Source organism: Cydia fagiglandana, chromosome 5, assembly GCF_963556715.1.
Source record: "Cydia fagiglandana chromosome 5, ilCydFagi1.1, whole genome shotgun sequence".
In the NCBI taxonomy this organism is placed as follows: Eukaryota; Metazoa; Arthropoda; class Insecta; order Lepidoptera; family Tortricidae; genus Cydia; species Cydia fagiglandana.
This window is the reverse complement of record NC_085936.1, coordinates 18779423-18799323: the sequence shown is the minus strand read 5'-3', so window position 1 is coordinate 18799323 and position 19901 is coordinate 18779423. Positions and strand designations below refer to the sequence as shown.

At 37.2% G+C, this 19901-nt stretch overlaps 1 protein-coding gene across 1 annotated transcript in view; it reads left to right on the top strand.

Moving 5' to 3' along the window:
- The window catches only part of LOC134664645 (all trans-polyprenyl-diphosphate synthase PDSS1), a 90535-nt gene that overhangs the window by 46440 nt on the left and 24194 nt on the right, over positions 1-19901 (top strand). The window contains exons 3-4 of the mRNA XM_063521386.1: positions 6001-6140; positions 15213-15354. Coding sequence (XP_063377456.1) covers positions 6001-6140; positions 15213-15354 — 282 coding nt within the window. The remainder of the gene's footprint in view (positions 1-6000; positions 6141-15212; positions 15355-19901) is intronic.

The following is a 19901-nucleotide window of genomic DNA, read 5'->3' as shown; positions in this document are numbered from 1 at the left end:
AGGGTAATTCGCCAGTAACTGGCCACTTTTAATAACTGGCCGCCCTAAACTAAAAATGAATCCTATTCACCTATAAACTGAATTCATTTTAGTATAAGGTTTCAATAACTTCAATAACTGGCCACTTTATACTAAAATTAATTCTATTTATAGGTGAATATAATTCATTTTTGGTTTGGGGTGGCCACTGACGAATTACCCTATTGCGATTGAACTTTTTTACTTACCCGGCTTACGTTTACGGAACTCGATATCGAATAGGGTAATTCGCCAGTAACTGGCCGCCCTAAACTAAAAATGAATTCTATTCACCTCTATACAGAATTCATTTTAGTAGGTATAAGGTTTCAATAACTGGCCACCTTATACTAAAATGAATTCTATTTATAGGTGAATAGAATTCATTTTTGGTTTGGCGTGGCCAGTTACTAATAGTGGCCTGTTACTGGCGAATTACCCTATTTATGTACTTAGTGGTTAATACTAGTATCAAGTTTTTTTTTTTTCGATAATGCTCAGAAACGAAGTATAGACATGACAAATATAAATATTAACGTCTTCGTAAGGCAGCATTGGACATTCTATAGAGTAAGAGTAAGTGTATGAAAGAACCAATTCAGCTAGAACTAGGGAATGCCAGAGATGTGAAAAATACTTTATAAAAAGTATTTAAATACAAAATACAAATACTTCCTTGATAATACTATTTCAAATGCAAAATACAAAATAGTTTTTGAATTTGTATTTAAATACAAAATACGAAATAGGTATTTTCAAAATACTTTTTAAAAATACAAATACTTTGCGATAAAAGGTACTCTGAGTAGTGAATACATAGTCTGAATTAAAAAGTATTACTCGGAATTTCCGAGTTGAAAAGACTCTTTATTCTTTGAAATCAATCCTCTATCTAAAGTGCAAATTTCTAGTTGTTTGCTAATATTAACCGGTCAACCGGTAGGATGTAGGTATGGATGATGGTTTTTAATGTTTTACAGCTAGTATATAATGTCTCTCGTTAGTGTGGTGAAAACGTCTCGTTTGTGTTTCACCAGGAGAAAAGTTTGTTCTCCTCTCGTGCCTTGAATCCCTCGCAACACTTAAGATTCCAATTTTTAACCACTCGCTACGCTTGTGGTCATGTGCGACGTTACTAAACAGATTCAACAGTTCCATGTTAAAAGAATGAGGGAGTTGCCAGGATTGTAACATCAGAACTATCAGAAGAGATTATAACTCCTACCTACTATAAAGTATTTTGTATTTTGAAAATAGAAAATAGGTCCCAAAAACTATTTCAAATAAAATACAAAATAGTTTTCTTCAAAAGGTATTTAAATACAAAAATACAAAATACAAAATAGGTATTTTGCATTTTGTATTTGCATTTTAAATACAAGTATTTCAAATAAGTCACATCTCTGGGGAATGCTATCTAGATCTCGCAATTTCGAGATCTCGCTAGATCTCGCACGTATTTTCGAAATTTAACCTAGTTGACAGGAAATCTCGATATATGCAATCTCGGTCGAGATCTCGATTAATATATTCGAGATCTCGAACAAGACTGAAAGTGAAATACTTTGTTTTAAGTAATATATGACCTCAGATTCATGTTGTTCAGGCAGTGCTATTATGTGTCCGGCTTTAGCTCTATTATTGTTACGCAGTTTCTAAGTAAAGGTAAATAGTGGTTTAACATCGATAGCATTTCATAGAAGTAAAGTAAAAATTAAAATTGATTTTATGTTAAATATTTAATTTGTTGTTGTTATTTTCAAAATATAACATGAGGTACCTTAAATAAGTAGTATGTCGGCGGCATATCGTAAAATCGTAATCCTTGGCGTATCATGAAACGCCACCATTTCCTGATCTAATATTAACCCAGGCATATCACGATCTTCCTTATGAAAGAGACGGCAGATCCATCAGAGCAATGCATTCTTTGATATTCCTAGCTTCATAGCGGGCGCATTGTAAAATAATTGATCGAGAAATCATATACATATTTTCAATGATTTTGTAAATGACTACAGTTATGACTACGGTTATTAGAAACCAATTATAGTATGTTTAATATTCGTTCTAATGGTATGCATCACCAATTGGTCAGTAAAATAGAACCCGAGAAATAATGATCAGTTGAGGTCGGTCGCCCGCCATTTACGTGACGGAACAAAATTCATCATTATTTTGTTATATGTATAATATCATACAGTACCGGTCAAAAGTTTAAGTTCACTCTGTAAATTCGGTTAAATGAAGCTATAACACAATGTACTAATAAAAGTATTTAATAATCTTTTATTACATAATAAATTAAAGGTAATTCTCTAATTTAAAACCACAATTAAATAAAAAAGATCAGTTTTTGCCAACTTTAGACTCTTCAAAATATCCGCCTTTTGCTTTCAATGCTGCCATACACACTTTCGGCATTCGCGTAATTAGTTTTTGCAGTGTTGATGTCGAAATTTTATTCCAACAAATGTATAGGTATTCCCAAAGCTGTTCTTTATTAGTTGGCCGCATTTTTCTCACACTCCTGTCCAATTCATCCCATAACAACTCAATCGGATTGAGGTCGGGCGATTGAGGAGGCCAATCCATATATTATAATTCTTTTTGGTTCTCTTTGGATGAAATGTAGTTTTTGCACAACTTCGACGTATGCTTGGGATCGTTGTCTTGTTGGAAAACAAAACCTCTGCCTACAATCCGTTTTCCAGATGGAAAAGCGTGACGTTGCAAAATGTTATGATACATTTTCTTATCCATTATGCCATTGACTCTCACGAGATCACCAACTTTATCACCCGCAAAGCATCCCCAGACCATAACTGATCCTCCACCGTGCTTCACTGTTGGCATCACGCATTGCTTTATCATTCGTTCGCCTACTTGTCGTCGAACATATTGACGACGTCTCCCTCCAAAAATTTCAAACTTCGATTCGTCAGAAAATAAAACTTTAGACCACTGTTCAGACGTCCAGTTTTTGTGTTTCTGGGCCCATTTCAACCTCTTAACTTTATTCTGACTACGTAACAAGGGTTTTTTGGCAGCAATACGACCTTTTAGACCATAGTTTCGCAGACGCCGTTGCACTGTCGAAACCGATACTCGCTGTTCTCGGGTGGCGTTGAGTTCTTCGCAAATTTCTGGAGCAGTTAGAGTACGTTGGCGTTTGCTCTGCACGCAAATAAATTGGTCTTCGCTTTTAGACGTGACTTTTGGCCTACCTGATCGAGATCGACTGCAATTAAGACCGGTTTTTTGTTTTCGTTTCAAAGTACTCAGGACAGCGGTTTGAGAAACCTTCATTTTTTCAGCGATTTTCCGCGTCGTGTAGCCCTCATTTGACAGAGTTACAATAACAGCACGAGTTTCGACACTAAAATCGGCTTTGCGACCCATTTTAAATGATTTCTAACTTCACGAAATCTCATAGGAAATACGGAACAAAAATATTAAATGGATCAAATTTTCCGAATAACATAAAACGATTCCTCCAAGAGGTATTTTTATTGTTATTTGGTAGTCGTGGAAACAATTAAACGTTTGAAATTCAAAACATATTCTATATTTGAACATAATTAAATATGATAACCTTATTTCGCAGAGTGAACTTAAACTTTTGACCGGTACTGTACATCAATAAAACTTATGTTTTTGGAAAGCTAATGAAATTTTTCGTATATTTTATAATAACATTAATTGCGGTAAAGTTATAATTTATTGAGTTAGACGCATGTTTTGTCAGTACTTATGCCATCCATGCACGGTAAAAAATCATATATTTTAAATATTTTGTAAATGACTACAGTCATGACTACGGTTATTATAAAACAATAATTGCACGTTTAATACTCTTTCAAACGACATCTCACACGAACCGATCGGTCCCATAGGACTAAAGACGTGAACAAATATCAATGCTGGTCGGCCGCCCACTTTTTCCTTCCTTTTTTTCGACACGTCCCCCCCCCCCCTCCATAAAATAAAAACCGGTTTATTCATATTCTGGAGACCACGAGGAACACGTCCATACCAGTTTTAGGTATTTAGAAGAGATGTCGACGAAAATCGTGAAGGAGACGACTTTTGTTTAATTTGCCTATAGACTATAGGAATATCAGAATATCACACCTTGAGGTTTGCGCAAAATGGCTGGTGTTCGCTAGGCAGATCATGAAATGTCGGCGTTTCATTATATTCCTAGGAATATCTCGATACGCCCGATTTTATGATGTCTATATCTATGGAATTCTTAGAGATTATTGATTAAAATAACACATTTTTAGTTACTTTGTCAAATTCGATCTCGTCGAGATATTAATCTCGATCCCGAAAATCTGACTGTCGAGATCTCGAAACACCCAATCTCGATTCGGATTTTTCGTGCGAGATCTCGAATCGCCAATCTTGGTGCGAGATTGCATTCCCTAGTTAGGACAGGACCTTAAATTGCTCGACGATTACGGAGCGTGACTGTACCTAAAAATTTTGTAAACCCATAGGCCATAACCATGCAATAACATATTTTTGATTTTGATTTCTAATTTGAAATATTAGAATCAAAAAGTTCAAAATAGATTGTACCTATGTAACTACAAAAATGTGTTCCCTCTCAACGCAAAACCCCTTGTGTCTTAGGAGGATCTAGATATTTTCACACAAGACGGTTTATCGATAACTTCTTACATCACTAGATTATCGACATTAAATGTCGACTATTGCCCATCACTTTTCTAGCTGTGTACGTATTTAGAAACTTGACTCCACCCCTAAAATTAGTGCGATACGGACAACTGCAGCTGAGGCGAAAAATCCTGCGTAAAAATGACAAAAATCGAGGTTTCGTAGTCCTCTTTTTCCTCCTCCAAAACTTAACCAATCGTAACCAAATTTGGAAATCTAAATGATTATGAAATTATCTGTGTCGGACCGTTTTGCTTTTTTGGCTAATTGATATCAGTTTTGAATACCACGCCTCTCATTGCGGCATAGTCAATTAGGCCATTTTGGCCATTTTTGAAGGGCTCTAGCGCCTTAAAAAACAAAAATATCAAAAAAAGCAAAACGGTCCGACACAGATATTGACATTATTAATCTGTGTTGAAAAAATCATTGCTCTAGCTTCAAAAACCACGGAGGAAAACGAGGACTACGTTTGTATGGAGAAATGACCACTCCTGTTGGCTCTTAAGTGGTTCTTAAAAAGATTATAAAGATCATGGTCGTTGAGTGATGGGTATATTATTAATATTATCATGTCGGTATTTGGCTTGTACTTTTATGTTGAGCATTTGGGATCGCAATCTCAGTTTGAAAACTTTTGTATTGCACGTCCATTAAAGTTTAAATTGGCCTGTCGGGGACGATAATTGGTAATTGATCAAGCGTGCTTGATTATATTTTGGTTTTGACACTGGTTTTGACGAATTATGTAGTTGTATGGACTTAACCCTGAAAACTGTGTACATTAGTTTTATGTCTGTATATGATTAATTGATTAGATGAATAAGTTTGTCGGCGATTGTATTTATTGTACTTATTAAGTAAGAAAGGAAAAGCAAATAATATATACATTAAATACATTACAAACACACAAGTTAATTTCCTTTATTTAATTTGACGCGGCTCGTATAGTACGTCGGTTCCTCTCTCTGCGGCCCTGACCACCGGCAGTATTTCTATATTTTACTTTTATATTCTTATCATAAACTACCTAAGCCGAGACTAAAAATTAATAAAGCGAATTCGATTAATAATTGATTTTATATTATTTTATTTATATGAGCCTAGGGTGTCCCACTGCTGGGCAATGGCCTCCCTCCTCCCTTTCCACGTACTCGTATCCCGGCCCTGACCCGTCTCCCAAGTCCCACCACTTCCTGTCAAAGGCCTCGTGGTCATCTCGCCAACGCCGTCGAGGTTTGCCGCGACCTAGGGTTCGATTTTGATAATAATTGATTTATTTCTTTTTTTCTACAGGAATTGGAACGGAACACCAACCAGAGCGAACTGAACACCATAGCTACATACTACTTTGACGGACAGGGCAAGGCGCTAAGGCCGATGGTCGCGATCCTAATGGCGCGGGCCGTCAACTACCACGTATATGGTGAAAACAGGTACGCCACTCTTGATAGTCTTGAAAAATAGGTAGGCCACTCTTGATCCCACTGCGGCGAATGGAACGCTGGGGCATTCCAGATATGTCGCGTACGTGACGCTATTTTAACACTTCTGATAAAGCCGATATTTTACATGATAATAATGTTTGAAAATTAAGTTTTACATTTCAATGGTATACAGGGTGGCCAAAAAATAACTGCATTCCCGTTGCCAGGGAGGTGTTGCCATATACGTGTCACGTCCCTGACAATTAGACTTTGTGGAGTGTCGCCGCTACGCTTGCATGCGGGTAGCGAAGTAGCGTGGTTATGTACCCACCGTCCCACCAATATAAATATTGAATCATGAAAGTTCCGGAGTCCCAATGCTCGACACGTGAATGCCCAATAGTTACCTGTGGCCTATCCCACAAAACTTACAATTACAATTTTACAAGTGTCAAGTTACAAGTTTGTAATAATACAAATGTGCGTACCACAAGTAACAAATTTGTAGTGGAAAATTCTTACAAATATGTAAATTGTATCACAAGTCTACAATTTGTTGTATCACAAAACTTTACATACGCTACATATCTTTTCCGGAAAATGTACAAATTTGTAGCTGACAATTGTTTTGTGCTACATTAAATTGTAGTAATAATTATACATATATGTAGAATTGTACCTACAAGTTAACAATTCTCTAAACGTGTGTCGCACCCTCTTCCTACAATTGCTACTATACGAATACTAGTAATTGCAGTAGTATCTTTATCATATTTAGCGATTCCAACCCTTTGTATATATACCTACGATGAAATATTTAGTTCAAGTAGCAGTCATAGTGATCCTAAGTAGGTGTCATGAATTTCATATATACCTACATATATAATCCCAATTTTACCTAGCTTTAATTTAATTTACGAAATACTCATATACTTATACTGGACAAAAAATACGTATACTCAAATTGAGCTTATCTTCGTACGCCTTTTCCAATTTTGCCACATAGTGTCCCTTAAGTATTTCCAATCTTTCTCCATTATTCCTAAATCATTTAATTTTTGCGCTTTTTCCTTCCATTTGTTTTACATAGTGTGCGTCAATTTATCACTAAATTTACTAAAGTTTTTGTTTTCATTTGTGAGGTTTATAATATAATGTTCAGTTTAGCTTGCAAATCCATTGTAATGTCAGTTGGTATGTAAATGCTCGTAGATAGATCAAGATCACTATATAAATATAATTGATGTAATTCTTGCGTATTGCGTATAAAGTGAAACTACCTTCAACATTAAAGAAGCAAAATAAATTGTTACATATTTGTAGTTGTAACATTACAATTTTTCGCTTGTATATTTATAAATCAACAATTCTACAATTATGTAGCTGTCGTGACATACCTTTATTCTTTGTGATACGCTTTAGCAATAATGACATATTTGTATACTGCAGACTTGTAATGAATACATATTTGTAATTATTGTGGTACATTTTTTTGTTTACAATTTAACAATTTTGTCGAATTGTACACTTGTAAAGTTTTGTGGGATAGGGCACTGTTATCACCACTGTTGCTAATGTTGTAAGTTAAAATACGTATATAATATGTAGTGAGACAGTGACGAGCAGTCAGACGTCTACTTTAATGTGAATAGGTTATAATTATGTACGTGTTTTGGGACGAGTTTCCTAGCAGACGAGTAGGTATATATATTTTCATTGGCATTTAGTCAGACAGCTAAACATTTCCATAATTCGCCGCGTGAATCACTTACAGCCGGACCAGACGTTGAAAAAAAAAAGCCTACCTATTTATAAATTTATAATATTTAATCATTCAAGACTTAGACTAAACCTACATGAATTCATTATAAACCTGTCCGAGAGTGTCTTTGAAAGTTAAAAAATTGACTAGTTGTCGATATAATATGACAGCGCATTTTATTTACTATAATCATCATTTGCTTGCCTTTTCCCATTCACTTCGTTTCGGCGCAACATTTGACTGTCTTATTCTTCCGTACTTCATGCATCATGTCATAAGTCACCCGTTTTATTCTTCATGTCATCTCTCTAACGCTACGTCTTACGTAGGCAAACAACGCGCGAACGCGGCGCGGCGCGGCGCGGCGAAAGCGGCCGCCGCCGCGCCGCGCCGCGCCGCGCCGCCTGACATTCGCGTGCAAATCGCGCCGCACCGCGTTCGCAACGAGATCGCTTACGTAGGACACTTCTATGGGCATCAAAGGATTGATTTCGCCGCGCCGCGCCGCGCCGCGTTCGCGCGTTGTTCGCCTACGTAAGACGTAGCGTAACAGTCCATGTTTTTCCTTGGGGGTCGTTTCGTCTTACATCCGTCCAACTTCACCCCTTAGAGCATTTAATAGCTGCACTGAGAGAAAAGTACAACAAAAATACACTTAGAATTACAAAAATAAACTTAATCCGGGGACAAGGAGAGTTAACTAATAGGAACAAATTGACTTTTGCAATTTCTATTATTTCTTGCAATTTCTATTATCTGTTTGTTGAAATTATATTTGGGATTACTGAGCTGTTTGTAGAGATAAATAAACTTTACAGAAATAGTGAAACGTCCATAATTATTACTAAAACTTCTTTTTTTCCCCCAGTACAGAACTGTTTTTTAATTCCTGGTGATGATTTTTCTCTCAGTGTGGTATCGCCTTTAAGAGCTTACCCCTCTGCCGAAAAACTTGCACAATTGTGCAAACTTTTGTATGGACTGACATGGCTGTTTGTACGTTACGTACAAATCATGTAGACATAGCAATACGTTTGACGTTCCCTCCCCCGCAAAAATCGGCAGGCTGTTTCGTAAAGAAAATGACAGCGATGACAACTCCAGTTACTAAAATGGGTACTATTAAAATACAAATTTATTCAGAGACCATACTTTTATATCCGCAAACGCAGGCTTCGTCAGGCAGTCAGTTACTAAATGCTCTAAGTTCATCCCTAATACCTTTCCAGTCACATGACTCAATTACTATACGTGTTACCTAACTCAAACGTGCGACATGCATCTGCGAGTGATGTAAAAACCGGGCAAGTGCGAGTCGGACTCGCGCACGAAGGGTTCCGTACCATAACGCAAAAAAAAACAAAAAAAAAAGCAAAAAAAACGGTCACCCATCCAAGTACTGACCACTCCCGACGTTGCTTAACTTTGGTCAAAAATCACGTTTGTTGTATGGGAGCCCCATTTAAATCTTTATTTTATTCTGTTTTTAGTATTTGTTGTTATAGCGGCAACAGAAATACATCATCTGTGAAAATTTTAACTGTCTAGCTATCACGGTTCGTGAGATACAGCCTGGTGACAGACAGACGGACAGACGGACGGACAGCGAAGTCTTAGTAATAGGGTCTCGTTTTACCCTTTGGGTACGGAACCCTAAACATGAGACCAAATTGAGAAGGTCACTATCGAGATAATTTGAATAATGTACACCTGTTGCTAACCCATTATACGTCGATTTCATCTTTTGTTGTAGGTTTTCCCACTATTTTTGTAGACAAGTTGACATTTAACTGTGGCTTCTATGAACCCGGCATTCGCTTAATATATTCCTGTTTGACAAGTTTAAGTAAATCGTTATTCGGCCCTCTCGAAAAGGATTAAGTCTACGTTTAACTGTGGAATGTAAGTAGACTGGTTCATTACGTGATGACTTAATTAATAATAAAACTCGGTATTTCATTTTATTGTAGAACTAAGTTCAAAGTATTGCGAACCGAAGGTAGCCATGGCAAACCCCTTGTCCTTATGAAACGTATACATTGCATGTTATAAAGTAAATGATATGGTTTATGAGATCACGTACGTCGTACATTTGCATATATTCAGTAGTAATTATGCGTTCAGCTGCAAAATTCGCTGCGCGCTTGTTCACACTTAGGCCGAGGAACCTCCAATAGGTCACGAAAATGAACAGCTCACAGCGAATCGCATCAATTGCATGGCGCTGGCAACCACCTGCTCATATGGCGAGGATCAGCGTCGCGCGAATTTCTTCAGTTTATTTTTACGTGACACTCAACAAATTGTTGATGAGCGACCAAAATGAAATGTCCACACATCGATAATGATGACCTTTCAGATCAGCCCACTCTTATTAGGGTTCCGTACCAATAAGGTGTTTATAATACTGATAGTGCCTAATATAAAGATATGTGTCAAATTAGCGGTCACCGGATACATTAGTCTGGCTTTGATAAGTAGTATATTTTTATCCGCCTGCACTATAGCAGTACTATGTCCGCATACTAATTCAAGATGCTATGTTTAATCTCGATTCTTGTCGTACTCTATCGCATTCCATTAGTTTTCCATGAATGGTGGTTTGATCGTCTTTGTCAATGAAAACCTATTACAGCGAGGATAAGATTCTTAATCAAGTTTTCTTAAAATAAAGTGAACAGTCTATAAATGCAGATATGTCAATATTTATTTCGATGGTCAAACTTAGAACTGGTCTAATAATTGGGTTGTGACCTAGAGTCAAATCAACCACTTTTCATAAAACTTCAAGTGTCAAAGCGAATAGCCTTTATGAAGTTATTAAGGCTCCACCACCATTCTGCGGCACTCTCCGATACAGTCAGCAGCAGAAGTTGCTAAGCGGGCCAGGTGTTCAAAATTACCTTACCAATAAAGACGCGTTAAGATAATTTTGAACACCTACATAAATAATTGTACCACACACTAGTGGAACCCGCCTGAAGAGAGACACGCGGATACATCACCACGTCCTAAGGTGAAAGAAAACACCTGCTTACTATTAGTTTTTGCTAATTTAGCATTTAGGGTTAGCACTGATTGACTAGCACGTTATCTTTTACGCGGATAAGCAAAGTAATATTTTGGTTTTAATTAATTTAAAACTCTATAAAAGCGCAATTACACTTACTGTGATATATCAGCGTATTTTTGTCCTCGGTACAGCAAATAGCAGCCTACCCTGTACTTGTGCTGTGTGTACCTAGATAATGACTAATGAGCATGTAAAATTATGTCATTAACGCAGTTCAAGTAAATATGACATCCAGCTAACCGTGCACCGCAGTTTGACACTGGCCCCAATAAACTAATGACTGACGGCGCGATTCGGGAAATTAATTAGACATTCACTAGATATGAAATAGTAAAGATACGGCAAAAGGTACCTTTGCCCTGGCTGAATATTGGAGCGGCGTTAATAATAGCGTAAACGCCAGCCTCCACAAGGTACCTTTTGCCGTGGAACGTCACATATCTTTACTATATCGTATCTAGTGAATATCCACTTCATTTCCCGAATCGCGCCGTGAGTGTAGTTTACTCACGTCTGGTCGGCGACTAATTGCATGAAGACGAATCTCTAGCTGTTCGCTCACTAATGTAAAGCGTAGCGAAGCGATTGTTTTTTTTATCCTATTAGAACCTTTAGTTGCTCGTGCGTATACAACGAAATATTCTCCCTATTCTTAATTTTTTTTTTTAATTATGAATGGGCTTACTCATGGCCACAGACTAGCCGAGGCGTAGACGTGGCCTACGATGGAGCGAGCTCGCCCAGAAGGTGCCTGTTCACTCTTGATTTGAAGGTTGCCGGGTTATAAGAACACGGAAATATAGACGCCGGCAAGGAATTCCATTCCTTGGCAGTGCGCATAAGGAAAGTAGAAGCAAAGCGCTTCGTGCGAATTGGTGGAATATCTACCATGTAAGGATGGAAACCGGCCGTGCGTCTAAAAGTCCGATGGTAGAATGGGGACGGTGGAATAAGCTCGTGTAGCTCTTGGGCACACTCCCCGAAGTGCAACCTGTAGAATACCGACAGGCTGGCGACTTTCCGCCGATGGGCCAAAGACTGAAGCTTAGCCGTTAATATAAAGACGCAGCCATATTTAGCGTACGAGTATGTACTTACTTACCATAGCGAAGTTGCGAGCATTTAGCACGTAGCAAGCTTTTATATTTTTTTTACTTTTTATGGCGGGCCGCTTACAAATCAAACAGAGTTTCTTGGAACGTGTATAGGAATGGATAGTACATTATTTGTTATTTAGCTTTGCGGAGAAATGAAGCAAAATATTATGACGATACCAAAATCTGGGTGCGTGTGATTGACTTTGAGTATTAATTAGAAGATCGGACAGAACTTAGAAGACGCTTTTGTAAAAATCGGTCTTTGCGCCAATTTTTGGGATTCGGTTGCCAAACGGATTTTAGACAACCGGGAAAACGTTAATCCGCATGACAAATTGTGCATTATGTTTTAGTTTGTTCAATATGAATATTTTTCGCTATTAACTCGACATATCTTTGAGCGAATCGACGATAACTATGTATATTCATTTACATCGTACACACTTGCCGCAAGGTTTATTGTTTAATATAATTAATAATTGAATGAGTATGACTGATGCTACGAGTATATCTCACGAAAATTATAAGTCACGTTTACAGATGATTACAAAGTTGAAGTAATCGATCCTCGAGCAACATTGCCCGCGGCGTGGAATCTAACGTTTTAACTAGTAATAAACTGAAACAGAAAATTATACAATTCCGACAGAAAATTAGTTCAATCCAATCTACTTCTGCCCTTGAAACAAATGAATCGAAGCGTGGAATTGAATGGAAACGTAATATTTTGTACCAATAATATTTTAATACCAGAGCATAGCACAAAGGGTACAACCAACATTCATTGGGCCCAGTTGACCTAACCATTTGGTGGCAATACTGGTGAGGTGAAGACTTTATGACAGTAGCTTCCGTGAAATGAGTACAGTCAACGGTAAAAATATGGGTGTAGACAACTTACTCAAAAATATGTTCCATAGTTCTTAATTCACTGACATAAGAGTTATGGGACATATTTTTGAAATGATTTGTACACCCATATTTTTACCGTTGACTGTACTACAGCTATTAAAATAAAATTAGTTGTATCAAAATTATTCGACAAAAATTTACCAGACGGAGCGTATTCGTTAAACGACACGCAGGAATAAGAGGACAGAAACGTGTCTAAGAAGTCTGTAATCATTAAAATGATAACAAATAATCTATGTAAAATTGTACTTGATGAGGCCTTGTTTTCATACTAAAATATATCAAATAGACTAGATCTATCATAAAATCTCTAAACGAGGTTCCGAGTGGACGCTGCGTCTACGTTACACCACTCTCCCATTAAGCCATTGCCCAACCGTTTGCCAATAGTTCACAGTTGCGTTCGGTCATCTGGCGGTCGCCGTTCAAGGTCTTGCATGCCCTTGAATTTTTGCATATCATCTTCATTTTGTAAACTTCGTTGAAATACAGTCAAGGAATTGGATTTCTGTGCCACTGCGTATTATACCGTAAAATATGCCTACTTTGCTCCCCACTGGGTAACTCACGCTCGTAAATAGCTAGGCAGATTACGGCATGGATAGTTATAGGTGATGGTCTCTGGTCTACTTTAAGTGTCCATAATATATATCACAATTCTTTTCTTATAGACGGTCGTTTCGCATTGACCTTAAGCAAGATCAGTGTTTTCGTAATATACTATGAACAGTTCGATACCGGTTCAGGTGAATCGAGCCTACATAAAATATGCTAGTATTTGTAACACTGGGTCTAGCGAAACTATCTGGCAGGATGTTGCGTGTGAGTACCAAGGTCGTAACATAATCAATTGACGTAACAGTTCACTTATAAATTATGGATTATCATTTTTTTACTTACGTAACTGTTCTGCGCCTACGACCTACGGTCACGAGATACCCATCTAATTTATTTGCGAATATCAATCGCAGTTTATTGCGAAATTTCTCAACTAATGTGCAGTGGTACAGTCGCCATCAGATATATTGGAGCGGCTAAGGTGCTCACAAATATCTGAACACGCCTCTATTGTCAGGGCGTTAGAGTGCGTGTTCAGATATTGTGAACACCTTGGCCGCCCCGATATAATTATCTGATGGCGACTGTACTATAGACCGACCGCTTAAATGAGTCCTCGCCTGCGCAGCACGGGGGCGACGGGGTAGGGCGACTAAGGGTGGCGGGGAAGGTGCGGGCGCCGTACGCCTGCCTCCTGTTGGTCGGTCTATAGGTACATGTGAACTTGCCAACTTGTATTGCAGATATAGAGTAGATAACATTGAAACAAAGATCGAACTCGATTAGGTAATGAATATTCGACTTTAATTATATCGATTGCCTCACCATGGTCAAACATTTCTCCGGCTAAGCTATCAATATTCGACTACTAAATTAATCGGAAAATACGTTGCTATTTCGATCAGAAATGTAAAAACCCGTCATAAAGTAGACGACCGAGGGGCTCGTCACTGTCCCAGTACATGTCATCTTTAAACTTAAGTCATTGCCAATAGACAAAGAGCCAGCAGGGTGTCGTCTATAGGGAATTAGCATGTCGAGCACTAGAACGAAATTAGACTACCATGCGGTCAGGATAACGGGCATAACTTTCGTAAAATGACCTTAATAACCGGTTTATCGACAAAAAATCTGTTAGGCGAACCCTACACGCAAGATCCAAATTGTGATCTGTCAATTATATTGACGGATCACAATATTTATTGACGTGTAGGGTAGTGTATTGACGGATCACAATATTTTGCTGGATTTCCGGTAATGCTTGAAATCTGATCCTAGATCCTGGATCGTGATATTTATCTTGCGTGTAGTGTCGCGTTTGATATTTATCGCGTCAGTATTTTTTCTCTGTCTAGAGTGCATCACGTCTGCCTCGTATAAATAACGCTTTGTACTGAGGCGATCCGTATAGGGTGTAGGGTGTGCTGTGATCCGGTCCAAGATACATAATAAATATCATGATAAATATCACAATATTTATTGACGTGTAGGGTTCGCCTTAGCATAGCGCGCCACAAACTACACGTTAGGGGGAGGGGATGGGACGCTAGTGTGCGTAAAGCACCATGCTCAAAAGGTATCATACTACATTCATTGAAAGCTGGCTATAAATTGTAAAAAAAAAAATTTGACCGAATCATATTTGCATTTTTTGAACTAAGATTTTTACTTTCCCACAGTGCACTACTGGCATCACAGCGACAGGTCGCGATGATAAGCGAGATGATCCACTCGGCGTCGCTGATACACGATGACGTCATCGACCAGAGCGACTTCCGGCGCGGCAAGCCCTCAGTCAACGTATTATGGAATCACAAGAAGGTACGTCAAGTTGCTGCTGACATCGATGTGACAGTCATACATTGCACTGCTGGTACAATAGGTCGCGATCAGCGAGATAAGCCATTTTCAGCGCAACAAACCCTAATGCAGTGTTCGATGGAATCACAGGTTTAGGTTTAGGGGCTCCCCACGCCAATGACCTTCGATCTGAATCTCTTGGTTTTCTAATATGTTTTGTAGCTTATCATATTAACACCAACGGCTTTTAGCATGTTCCATATTTACTTCAAAGTTCATTGTGTTCGAGATATTTGGCATCAAAATTGAACAATTTCAGGCCAAAAACTGGCTTTCTGGCCATAACTTTTGTGTTAGTTTAAAATTAAAATCCTAGACACGTTTTTCGGGACGTCAAAGGCGAACCCAAATATGTAGAGTTCGTATATGTAAGATCCTTCACAGCAGTCTAGTTACGAAAAAAGTGTGTTTAGACAATGTTTAAAAAATCAATAAAAAAATAAGTATTTATTTCTTTCAAAATCCGGTAGACAAAAATGGAGATAAAAGATTGAAGAACCGATAGCCGTTTGTCTTATAATTCTACATGTAGTACAAAAGTAGGAGATACGATTTAAAACTTGTCAAAAATCGATAAAAACCTCGGGTAGCCCCTTATACATTTGTATGTTATCACACAGTGCACTGCTATCATCACAGCGACTAGCTGCGATGATCAGCTTATACAAGTACATAAAGGTAAGATAATTTCATAAATGTTTTTCATTTGTGCAGTTCTATAATTGTGAAATTCGGGAACTTCCATAAATTCTAGCAATTTTGAAAGCGTATTTTTCCGAAATGTCAGGCTGTTTCTTTTCCTAGCCTATTTGAGTGTCCCACTGCTGGGCAAAGGCCTCTCCTCTTAATTTCCACGACTCCCGATCAGGCTGTTACCAGTAATTAAATTCAAAAGATTTTATTCACAACTTTGCATACTTCTTACACATCATTTGCATAGAATTTTTGTAATTTGCCATTATTTCTCGAACCTTATGATATTACAAACTAGCTTGAAACAGAATACCTATTCAACTCCATTAATTCATGTTGAAAGCTACTTGCTTACGGCGCCGTGGGGATTCGCCTGCGAATAAAATTACAGTCAAATAAAATATTTATGTTAATCCTTTAAAGGCTTTCCGAGACGCAGTCGCTACAAACACTTATTTATTTCAGCTGGACCGCGTGCATTTTAATTCTGCATTATTCAAATTTGCTCTGTACGCCGTTCGAATACTATTCCGCGGATAGGAATCTTAACTAGCGTATAGAATGAATAAGTAAATGTATTGTCGTGTTCTTTCATCCGGATTTTCCTTGAAAACTGCGCCTTGCGTGAGCAATAGGCGTTATTTATTTTCTTTTTTTCGCATGTTGTGATGTGACATAGCGATTTTTTTAGATGACAAACCCATGTCCTTTCTTCAGTTAATTATCTATGTCATGTAGGAAACTTGAACGATTCGACAATTTACAAAATGTGATTGTTGTAGGTCTGCGTGTTCTTAAAAAATCATACATAATTATTAATTACCTACATTAACTAAATCTTAATGAAATCTAAATATTTTGTGACTATTAAGATTATTACTAGTTTTTATGTCTTTAAGCTTGAGAAATACCACTCTGAGGTGTGCAACATTTACGGTTCATTCTGCAAATGTTAGATTTCTTTCGAACGCGTTTTGTGTTAGAAATGCCCTTCTTTATGCTTCTCACGGCTTATGTAGATATTTCTATGATTAATACGTGTACGTACATGTATAAACAGCTCACTCTGGAATTTATAAAGGACTTTTATTGTTTTATGATACGTTTACTAAGCTCAGAGCAGAATGAGGTATTGAATACGAATCGTTTTATTTATGGATGTGACGGGAGTTACCGCATACGATGATATCTCATGCAGATAGGCGTAAAACCCGAGTATACGTGAACACATAGCGTAATGAACTTGTAACGATATAAACGCCTTTGAATATGCCTGATAGGCGACGCTGAATCACGGACTGTATATGAATAATCGGAAGCTTACGCAAATAGTACTAATAACTGTCTTAGCTGATCAATAATGGACCTTATCTTATTGCAATAAAGTTTACGTATTGTCAATTATAAATGTAGACGATGGTACTTTACCCCAAGAGTTTCCAACCAGTGTGAACAGTTAAAAATAACTGAAGGGCACAATTACAATCTTATCTAAATATCATCAGGAAACGCACATGAAGGTTGGGATACTCAAACAAGTTATGTGTTACTATTATTAATAAGTTTAAGAACAATGTAGAAGTACATACATAATTTGTCATTCTATGGAACTTGCTAACTATGTAAACAAAAGTCACTAGTAAATTTACATTTAGAGACAATTTTAATATGGCGGTTTGTTTACATACGAGTACAGTCAGGAAGTTCCATAGAATGACCCTTTATAATATTATTAGATTAGACGTAAATCCCTCACCAAATCAAGTAGCACAGTCTTTAAGCAGACTAAACATTTCAAGTGTCCATATTTTACGGCAATGTCTTACTGTCTGATGAAAAGTAACTACTTACGGTTTGTTTACTTTCGACATTGTAAAAAGAAGAAAACATATCTGCTACGAAAACAGTAGGCGACGTTTTATGCTGTAGATACTTTTTGATTAATTGTGTAGATATGTACTCGTTAAATACCTATAAATAACAATATTCGCATCGAGTTTCTTTTTTACAATAACGACATTAAATTTATAAAGCTGACCTTTAACGAAGAAAAGTAGCACTACCTACGTTCTCTGTTTTAACTCGCAGTTCATTTAAATTGATGAGATTCGTCACTTTAGCCCGGTGATTGAGATTTATGAGGCGTACAGGCCAATTCGAACGTACACTAATATCAAATTGACATCTTACCAATATTGTTCAGTTATCGTGCATTTTGCTCGTTCTTGGGTCTTTCTTTTCGTTTTCTTGTTTTTGACCACTCTGTCACGCTTCTATGTTTGTCCTTTATCAAATTAATAAAAGAAGTTGAGTTGAGTGCTATTGCATGTCTTTCGTCTTCTAGCTGTAGATTATACTGCTCTGCTAAGCCAAAGAGCGCTATCTCAAAAGAAAATTCATTGCTAACTTATACTTTAGTTTCTGAGAATTGATGATACTGAGAATTCCATTTTCAACATCATTTGTTTTTGAAATAGCGCTATTCGGCTTAGGAGGGCAGTATAATTATCATCAGAAAAATTTAAAAATAATTTCACCCTATACAAAAAACTCCATTCCGTCACATTTTTGGGGATAAAATACAACACAACGAAAAGAATTTTGACCCACTTGTCCGTAAATTAGCGCGGGCGAGACACACGATAGCTAATTAAGATGATTTTTTTTAAATATTATAGGACAATTTTACACAGATCAGCCTAGTCCCACAGTAAGCTCAATAAGGCTTGTGTTGTGAGTACTAGACTAGATTTAAATATCATTCTGATTTCAGCGTACATTCGAATTGGCCTGATAGGTTTTGGGCGGGCCGTATTGGCACATCATTAATATGCCCAGCGCGTCGTGGTCATTGATGAAACGATGGGACGCCTGTCTGCGAATTTACCGAACGCTGTTGCTAGGTTGCCGGCTCTTAATTAGGTATGTGTCATTCGCGGGCAAAAGGCATTCGTACTCAAATGCGCAATGCAAAATTCCATTAAGTATAATACTTCAGATTTCTGAAAAGATCACTTTAGGTTGTTGGTATTAATTAACGTAAAAAGTCACTCAAGTCACTGGTTCTGTTGATTTGTTTCTAGCTTATTCATAAAATTTGAGATGTATTATTTGATTTATTAGCTTAAATGAAATCATTTATCTTTTTGTAAATCCATGATCTAAGCGGAATAGGATAAACTTATTATATAGTTCGTTTTTTTAGCATTAGAAATAAGGTAAACAATCTTGATGTGTCTTTTAATTGAAAAACACATTTTAAAAATAAGTTACGGCAAATACTTATGTAACAATTATGAATCTAATACGATAATTTATATTCTTTTGCTTTCATAAGTAATAGTTTTTGATTTTTAAAAAGCGTTTTTCAATTAAAAGACATGTCAAGATCGCTTACCTTCTTGCAAGTTCTTTCTAATGCTAAAAAAAATCGAACTATAACTAAATCAATATCAATTAACATTTCTGAATAAAGGCATTAGTTATCCCATCAGGTTTTTTTATTGGAAATTTAAATTCAATTTAACTTGCGACGGGACATATTATAAAAAAACGGTATTCAATTTAAATTATATAGGAACGTAAACTTCACAATAATAGTGCCCATAGGCGTGATAACTTCGCTCAAACCGTTTGAATAGCGTTCTCATTCGCCTATAATAGGGTATTGTGACTCTAAACATCACAAGTCGTAACTTCAATTTGGGTCGCGATCGTGAAAAATCTGGGTTAAGATCACGCCATTCAAAACGCGGCTCATTGAAGTCTCGGTGCCGGGCCTTCGGCGGTTTTATTCAAAGCACTTTCTATACTTT